The sequence below is a fragment of the Colobus angolensis genome, unplaced genomic scaffold (assembly GCF_000951035.1).
Source record: "Colobus angolensis palliatus isolate OR3802 unplaced genomic scaffold, Cang.pa_1.0 Scaffold48, whole genome shotgun sequence".
Taxonomy (NCBI): domain Eukaryota; kingdom Metazoa; phylum Chordata; class Mammalia; order Primates; family Cercopithecidae; genus Colobus; species Colobus angolensis.
The window spans coordinates 3,858,888-3,868,462 of NW_012118265.1; the positions used below are offsets into that span (position 1 = coordinate 3,858,888).

General features: G+C 40.8%; 1 protein-coding gene across 2 annotated transcripts in view; it reads left to right on the forward strand.

Annotated features, from left to right (window-relative positions):
* TSC22D2 (TSC22 domain family, member 2) overlaps positions 1–9,575 on the forward strand; it is a 53,932-nt gene that overhangs the window by 1,580 nt on the left and 42,777 nt on the right. For both annotated transcript variants that reach the window (XM_011958947.1, XM_011958948.1), the window contains exon 2: positions 1–1,561. In XM_011958947.1, coding sequence (XP_011814337.1) covers positions 1–1,561 — 1,561 coding nt within the window. The remainder of the gene's footprint in view (positions 1,562–9,575) is intronic.

The following is a 9,575-nucleotide window of genomic DNA, read 5'->3' on the forward strand; positions in this document are numbered from 1 at the left end:
CACCCAGCGGCCCCCCGGTCGCGGGCTCATCCGCCGGGCCAGTGACTGCAGCCCCATCTCAGCCTCCCACCACTTGTAGTTCCCGTTTTCGCGTGATCAAGCTGGACCACGGGAGCGGAGAGCCCTATCGACGCGGCCGATGGACGTGTATGGAATACTATGAGCGGGATTCAGACAGCAGCGTCCTGACTAGATCCGGGGATTGCATTAGACACAGCAATACTTTTGACCAGACTGCGGAGCGGGACAGCGGCCTGGGCGCCACCGGAGGGTCGGTGGTGGTAGTAGTGGCCTCCATGCAGGGAGCGCACGGGCCCGAGTCGGGAACTGACAGCTCCTTGACTGCTGTGTCACAGCTACCCCCGTCGGAGAAAATGAGCCAGCCCACTCCGGCCCAGCCGCAGAGTTTTAGCGTTGGGCAGCCACAGCCGCCGCCGCCACCCGTAGGTGGGGCTGTGGCTCAAACCTCGGCTCCGCTGCCGCCGTTCCCTGGAGCCGCGACCGGGCCGTCGTCAGTGATGGCAGCCGCGCAGCCCAGCCAGCCCCAGGGAACGGGGCCCGGGGGACAGACTCTGCCGCCGACGAATGTAACCCTGGCGCAGCCGGCTATGTCCCTGCCTCCGCAGCCGGTCCCTGCAGTCGGCGCTTCTGCTGCGCAGCAGCCCCAGCAGTTCGCGTATCCTCAGCCTCAGATACCGCCCGGACATTTGCTGCCCGTCCAGCCCTCCGGCCAGAGTGAGTACCTGCAGCAGCACGTGGCCGGCCTGCAGCCGCCAAGCCCCGCGCAGCCCTCATCCACCGGCGCCGCAGCGAGCCCCGCCACGGCGGGTAGCCTTCCCGTGGGCACCGGCCAGAATGCCTCCTCGGTGGGCGCGCAGCTCTTGGGCGCATCTTCCCAGCCCAGCGAAGCCATGGCCCCCCGGACGGGACCAGCGCAAGGTGGGCAGGTCGCGCCATGTCAGCCGGCTGGAGTGCCCCCGGCTACTGTGGGAGGCGTGGTGCAGCCGTGCATGGGTCCTGCTGGGGCTGGGCAGCCCCAGTCCGTGCCTCCACCGCAGATGGGTGGCAGTGGTCCGCTGTCAGCCGTACCTGGTGGCCCTCACGCCGTGGTGCCCGGAGTTCCAAACGTGCCTGCAGCCGCGCCCGCTCCAAGCGTGCCTAGTGTGTCTACCACTTCTGTTACTATGCCAAATGTACCCGCGCCTCTGGCCCAGTCTCAACAGCTGAGCAGCCATACACCAGTCAGCAGGAGCAGCAGCATAATCCAGCACGTTGGGCTGCCCTTAGCGCCAGGCACACACAGTGCACCAACAAGTCTACCACAGTCTGACCTAAGCCAGTTTCAGACTCAGACCCAATCTTTAGTCGGGCAAGTCGACGATACTAGAAGAAAATCAGAACCCCTACCTCAACCACCACTTTCTCTCATTGCTGAAAATAAGCCTGTTGTGAAGCCGCCTGTTGCAGATGCCCTGGCAAACCCCCTTCAGTTAACACCTATGAACAGTCTGGCCACCTCTGTATTCAGCATAGCTATTCCTGTTGATGGTGATGAAGACAGGTATGGAAATCTCTATTTTAAATATTTGATAGAAATGCTTGGCCAACATTGTAGCTTAGGATGCAACTTTGGGAGATTTGTTGTCAACTGAGGCCCTTAGCATTTTTAAATACAAAATTTAGTGTTTGGTAAAATTGATTTAGATTGCTGATGTCAAAGGGTGTAGTGAGCGTATTGGTCATGTCACAGTTGTTTAAAAGCACTAAAATGGGTCAGGATGCAACATTGTTTACTCAAAAAAAAGTGAATTTAAGCTTAATCCTTACCATTTAATGGTGGTAGCTAGTATGTTATGCTCCCATAGAATTGTCCTTTTCTTACATATCAGTCACACTCGAACACTTAAGGCAGAGAGATTTGTCAGTGTGAGTTCTGAGGCTAAGACATAATATTACTTACAAGTTTTCCTTTCTGGAAAACCAGAAGGCCCTCTAGTGAAAAAAAAAAAAATCCATGTGAAGAATCTCCTCCAGTGTATCTGGAAAGGCTGGAGACATAGTGGTGAAATGTCAAACCCGGCTTTGAAGATCATACTTAGTTCAGCCTTTTGATTAAAGAAGGTACACCCAGAGACTTCTCTAAGATACTTTTTTTTGTTGTTAAGCAAAAACTGTACTGGAAAGATGTTCTTACCTTCCATCAGTCTATTTACTATAGGAAAGAGAGGTTGAGATCGATCCTTCAACTGTAGTGAAAGCTATAGTTCTTGAAATTTAAGAGTAATTTTTTAATAAAAGTGTAAATGTTAATAACTGGCTCCCTGTATTTAGGGATGCTTTTTTAATGGCCTGAATAAGAAGTGGTGTATTGCTACACCAATACCACAATAGCTGATGTTTGGTTATGGTTTAATGTGGATTTTGTGGTTTTGAGGAAATGTCACATGTGAATTTGAAATACATATTGCAAATTTTTAAAAGCAGACTCGTTGCAGTGTTTTAAAATTATATTTTAAAATTATAGAAAAAGTTTCACGAATTTCACAGACATTTCTTTGCTGGGGTTTTTGTTTAGCGAGAGGCTAATTTTAGGTGTTTTTAAAAGATGAAAACTGGTATTATGGATTTCCAGAATAATTAGTGTGTGGAAGAATACGATGACATATATTAAAGCTTTCTCTTTCTATGGTTTCTTCTGAGTTCCTTCAAGTTTCTTAACCCCCCGTTTCTGATTAGCCTTGTATTTTTGTTATATACTTCTGTTGGTTTGAAAAATACTCACTGAAATTCATTCATCTTCTCTGCTTTTTGTAATTTAAAGTTCATCTTTTTTTGTAGGTGACTTACTTATGGGGAGTCTTTCTTCACTTGACAACGCTTAGAGAACACCACGTGTCCATAAGTGCACTCAGCTAGCTAGTCATTGAGAAATTTTGTGTGGATGGGACTACCAAGTAAACTGATTCCACAAGCCACTCAGAAAAATCTGTCTACTTTTTATAGTTGCTCCCATTGTCATACACAGGGACACACCTGTAACACAGATTGAGTTTATTTTTTTGCCTTTGGTAATAATCAACAGGCATCTTCTCTTTTCTAGCTGCCACAAGCCAATTTTTTCCTGATAAGTTGGCAAATAACCTTTTCTTTCCTCTGTTCCTGTATACTGCCCCGTATCTCTTAAAGAAATGATGACTGGTTTCCTGACCTACCCCACTTTCTATACACACACACCCCTCCACCCAAGAATGCACCCAAGAATGCAGATTACGTTTTCCCTCCTCTTCACACCTCTCAGTTCACAGCATACATACTTAGGTTGCTCAGAACTTTAGTATGATGATAAGGCATGAAGCAGATAGTTCTGTTGATAGATGGAAATTGAAATGTATTTTTTAGGGTATGACATCAAAAATGCATTTATTTTTCCTCTTACTGTGTTAACAGTTGGTAATCTGAAGAATCTCATTTCCAAATTTGTGAATTTTTGAACTACAGATACTACTGTATCAGTGTTCTTATCAATTGCAACAGTTAATTCAGTGCAGGGGTTTTGATGTATGTGCAGTCCTATTTTAAACATGACACTTACCTCCCTCACCCCAATCATTTAAAATCTACATTGCTTACCAAATGTTCATTTCTAATTTTTGTTATAGTCTTTCATTGGTTTTTAACTTGACATGTTAGTTTCCAAGATGTAATCTTACACATTTGACTGTTTTGTCACTGGTCCAACATACCTGGTGAAGGAATAAATCCATTAAGTAGAAATAGTTGGGGTTTTTTTGTTTTGTTTTGTTGTGTTTTAATAGAAAGCCTTAGTGAAAAACAGGGCATTTTAAAATTTTGTGTTTGAAATTAAATAACAGTTTTCCAGGCATATGTTTAAATTACTGAGATGAGTACTTTTGAGGAGGCTACTATCTTAACTGAAAATTTTAATTTTAATGTGATTTTGGGTTACCGCCTTAAAATCTGCATACAGTTTTATATGCAGTCATTCAAATTTGAAATAAAACCAACTGGAGTGAGAGGTCTTGAGCAATTACGATTTAAACTTTGCAAGTAGTTTGACAAATTTCAGATCCTAAGGAAATATTTGTACATAAGATGTAGGCTTTTTTAAAAAAAAAAAAATTAGGACTTTAGTAAACAGTCTATTTCTTTGAGAAAAGGAAGGAAAATGGGAAATTAACAAAAAGATTGAGGTGGTTTAGGTTGATACATTGAAAACTCTATCTTGAGATTTTGGTTCCACTACCTAATACAAAGCTCTATATTGGCTTAATTTTTGAGATCATTTAGAATTAAAGAACTGGGCCTTACGGTGATACATCTTAATATTATCACACCTTTAAAAGGCTGATGGTTGTATATGCGGAAGGTTCTCAATTAGCATTGCCTATTGACTCTACGTTAATTACCATAAAGTTTATCTTTCTGGCCATTTTCATTAGAAAGGTTTATGGTCAGTTGTTGAGACTTTTCAAATTGATTTTGTGTAAACTGGTGGATGTAATGGTTGAAAATACAATTCTTAAATGTGTAGCTACTTTTATAGTGAACTTTACAACACTTGTTTAAACTGCATACACACTTAACAGTCTCCTATAAATGAGAGGAGGTCCAAAGTATTACTGGCCCTTTTGGAAAAGGACCACAGTACAGATCACTTTCCATAGATAGCCGACCAGTGTGAACTCTGTAGGCCGCATTCCAGGAACTCTTATGAATGGCTGCAATTGTGAGCTGTCATCTGTGGCCAAAAGACTGTTGAAAACCTGATTCTAAGGATCCTTTGGTGGCAGATATTTCTATGTCTTGTTAATGGTTTTATTTGTGTGGTTTGCTAATGACCACTGATAAAGTATTATACATTGTGAAAGTTAAGTGGTATGTCCTGGTATGTGCCATAAATACACATTTTGTTTGTACACTTATATATATTTTAAAATTCGGCTTTTGTTTTTTACTTGAAGTTTAAGTGAGAGGATTACGTAAATGTATAACAGGAGGCAGAACTGTCTCAATCTTAGACCTCTGTTACATGAAAGTCTCACTGAATTGTAGTCTCTAAAGATGGACATTTCTGTCTTGAATATGTTTCTTGGAAGCTGACATTTATCTGTTAAATTGTGAAGGTAATTTTGCTCTTGTAGGTTTACAGTTGATGTGTGAATTACATACTAGATACTATCTTAGGCTTATCTACATGTTTAAGAGTGTTCTTACTGAGGAGTTAGTAATAAAAGTGTAAAATCATATATATGTGATATTATTGTTTAGTATAAAAACTGATATTGATGTATTCATCAGGAGCGCCACATGGATTACTAAAATATACTTTATTCATAAACGTGGCTTGAAGTAAAAGGAAATGACAGTTTTCCAAAAAGGCTTATGATTTTCCGAAGTACCTGAAATTCCTGAACCGTGAGCTATATCTGTAGGAGTGTGGCCTTTTGTATTCACAGTGACACATATTGTATAAAATTTTATGTGAACTAAATCATATAGGCCAAACATTGTTAAATATTTTTAGAAAACATAATGGCTTATATGTGTGTGAATAATACAGATTCCAACTAACTATTTTAGTAACACTTGTTTTTTCTCTTTAGGAGATCACAACCCCTGAACTAAATCACCTTTATGAGAAGTCATTTTATATAGGACTGGTGGTAGGGGTATATATGTTCTCTACTTCCTGAGAATAAATATAATGCCAATTCATTTGTTATTTAAGAATCCTGGGCCAGGGGTGGTGGCTCATGCCTTGTAATCCCAGCACTTTGGGAGACCAAGGTCGGGATTGGTTGATGTTTGAGTTTGAGACTAGCCTAGGCAACATAGCGAGGCCTTGTCTCTACAAAACATTTAAAACTTAGCCAGATCTGGAGGCCCACACCTATAGTTTTAGCTACTTGGGGAGGCTGAAGCAGGAGGATCGCTTGAGCCCAGGAGCTGGAGGCTGCAGTGAGCTATGTTACAATATTGCACTGAAGCCTGGGCCACACAGCAAGACCCTGTCTGTAAAAAGAAAAAATAATTCTGATAGCACTAATTTCGAAATAGTGAAATACAGTACTGGATCTGTGAATCTGGTACTTCCCAATTAGGAATGGGAGTCTATCTGTCTCTGCACCAGAAAAGATCAGAAGCAGTTATGAACAAATGGCAGCCCCACCAATCAAGTAGTAAAGAAACCCAAATAAATCTGTTTCCTAATAGAGGAATGGTAGTTAGGAAAGTATAAAAGGATTCTGACCTTCCTTTCCTAAAATGGCAGGAGTTGGGGGTGGGGAAGTGTAGAATGATAGCAGATAACCAAGATGGAAGAAAATACAGTGGAATAGCATGAAATATAGTCTCAAAAGAAATAGGAACACTTGTGAATATTGAGGAACGATGTTCTAATTCTTTCTTTGAAGAATTGTTTTAGTCCAGTGTGTATTTCCTTTTCTGAAGATTCTGTTTATTTCTTAATTGCATTACTCTCTAAATACATGAGGCAGGAGAGGCCTTACAAAAGCAGGTCTGTCTGGTTAAACATAGCCTGAATGATATTCCCTAAGTAATTCCTTAATTGGAAAAGCATATTTTTAGTAAGAAATATTAATAATATTTAAGGGGTATGTGTAGCAAAACTCCTGATATTTAAGTGTATGGTTTTTCTTTATACTAAACCAATGGGCTTGTGATTTCAGGCTACTATTTTCAGTGATATTGTGTGAATTATTGAGTCCACAAAGAATATGTATACCTGAATCATTGGTATAATGTCTTTCCCACAGCAATTCTTGAACGTATCAAATTACTCAATATTTGTTATATTCTTAATCTGGCATTGCTTAGGGCAAAAACTGGGTCTGCCTCATAAAAAGATAGGAACAGTAGCCACTTTGCACCATTCCTATACATCGTTCCATGATTTTAGTAAGCATACTTTGATATATACTCTTCAAATTTGGCTTAGTAATATTAAAGGTGTATTGATGGATTGTTTCTTGTATGAAAGTATTGCATGAGTTCTGCTCTTTTTGTTTTTTTGTTTTTTTTTTTGAGGTGGAGTCTGGCTCTGTCACCCAGGGTGGAGTGCAGTGGCCAGATCTCAGCTCACTGCAAGCTCCGCCTCCCAGGTTTACGCCATTCTCCTGCCCCAGACTCCTGAGTAGCTGGGACTACAGGCGCCCACCACCTCGCCCGGCTAGTTTTTTTTGTACTTTTTTTTAGTAGAGACGGGGTTTCACGATGTTCGCCAGGATGGTCTCGATCTCCTGACCTCGTGATCCACCCGTCTCGGCCTCCCAAAGTGCTAGGATTACAGGCTTGAGCCACTGCGCCTGGCGAGTTCTGCTCTTAAATCAAGTGAATTAAATTTCATCTAGATTGCTTAGCTCAAATTTAAAGCCGCAAATCAGACTTAAATAATTAGTGTTTAGTATTTAGTTTGATTTCTTTGTACCCAAGCTAATTTTTGTTTAAAAAGAAAAAGTGCTTCCATCCTTTTAAGTTGTACATTTATTTGTGATGTTAAGTGAAAATTCTGGGCCGGGCGCGGTGGCTCAAGCCTGTAATCCCAGCACTTTGGGAGGCCGAGACGGGCGGATCACGAGGTCAGGAGATCGAGACCATCCTGGCTAACACTGTGAAACCCCGTCTCTACTAAAAAATACAAAAAACTAGCCGGGCGAGGTGGCGGGTGCCTGTAGTCCCAGCTACTTGGGAGGCTGAGGCAGGAGAATGGCGTAAACCCGGGAGGCGGAGCCTGCAGTGAGCTGAGATCCGGCCACGGCACTCCAGGCCGGGCGACAGAGCAAGACTCCGTCTCAAAAAAAAAAAAAAAAAGAAAATTCTGCAGATAATTTAGTTAATTTTATTAGAGTTTGCCTGGGACATATACCTATTATTAGGGTAGGCAGGACAAATAAGTAAAGTCTAAATGTTAAATTAAAGCTTCTTTTCCCATAAGCTTTACTAAAATTTGTCTAAAGAATATTGCCTTGTAGAAGATGGAGTTTGTGATTAATGTGTCAATTATTATAAATAATGATGGCATAGTTTTAAATGTTAGTGTTAGGCTCTTCATCTTCATTATTACACAAGTATATCATTTAATGTGAATAAAGGATTCCCAAAGCTAAGTGTAAAGCCCTCTAGTTTCTAAAGTAGAGTTAGTATTTAGTTTTTATCAAGTGGTTTTATATGTTAAAGCAAAACAAATCTTTGCTTGGTATACTGTCTACCTAGTCTTTGAAGACAAAACAAAGGAGGGAGGAGCTATTTTGATCAAATAAAACCAATAGCATGTTTAATTATGTGTTAATATATGTGAATGACCATTACAGAGACAGTGGAGTCAGACATACCTGGGCTAAAATCTAACTGCTGTATTTGACCTTGAGCTAGTTGGCGTAGATCCCTTGTTTCCTCTTATGAAAAATGGGGATTGTACCTACCTGGGAGAGTTTTAAAGTATTAAATGATGTATGCAAGTAATTGGAACAGTCTGTAACATAATATATCTGGCAAACGTATGTCACAGAAATGTTAGTATTTCAGTGTCCAAACTGTTCTCCCAGATCACCCCTTCACATGCTATAAATCATACCAAGAATATTCCATTTTAGTATGAAAGCATAATTGTATGGTATGGTTGTAGTCAGAAAAAAGGAGATGATGTTTTAGTGCAGAGGAGTCATGATGTTGTAAGAAGTATGGGGAATTGTGTTCCAGTCATGGCTCTTCTATCATTTAGCTGGTTTCTTTGGTCAAGTCATTTCACTTGTCTGTTTTTCTTTTTTGAGACTTTGTCAAATTTTAAGATTTCTTCTAGCCTTATGTATATGAGACCATACATACAGGTGTGCTTCATGAGAGAACAGCAAACTTAAACCTTGTCACCCCTTTCCTGCCACTTGACTATTGTGTGGCAATAAATGAAGTTTGCAAATACTCATTAAGTATGTTGATGGCCCAAGAAAACATTTAAAACAGCATATCAGTCATTCAGCTTTCATGATGCTCTGCGAGTAGTGAGCACTGGAATATAAATATGAGACTATCCTGCCCTCCTAGATCTCAGGCATTTTCATCATCATGAAAATGATGATCAGATGTGTACTTTGACATCATTGTAGGTGGTGATGGAGTAATATAAGGTGCTAATGGGAACAATTTGAGACGTCGGATCAGGTTGGGATTGGGAGGGTAGTAGACTTCTATTTAAAAATTATTCTCTGCCTAGGTATTTATATAGTTCAAAACTCAAAATGTATAAAAGAGTAAAATTGAAAGCCTCTCTGCTTTCTCTGTCCTCTAGCCACCCAGTTTGTCCTTAGAAGTACCCATTATTACTTGTACATTCTTTTGAGGCTAACTCTTGAACTAAATCTTAAAATGGTCATTCAGATTAGGTCACTAAGAAAAGAAGGGGATAGTTTTCCAAGCAGAGATAAAAGGCAGTTTGTATAATGATTTGTGAAAGAGTGAGAATCTGTCGTTTGGAAAATGGTATTATTAATTTGACAGGAAACCAGAGTGAAGGACTTAAATGTCATGGTAAGAAATTC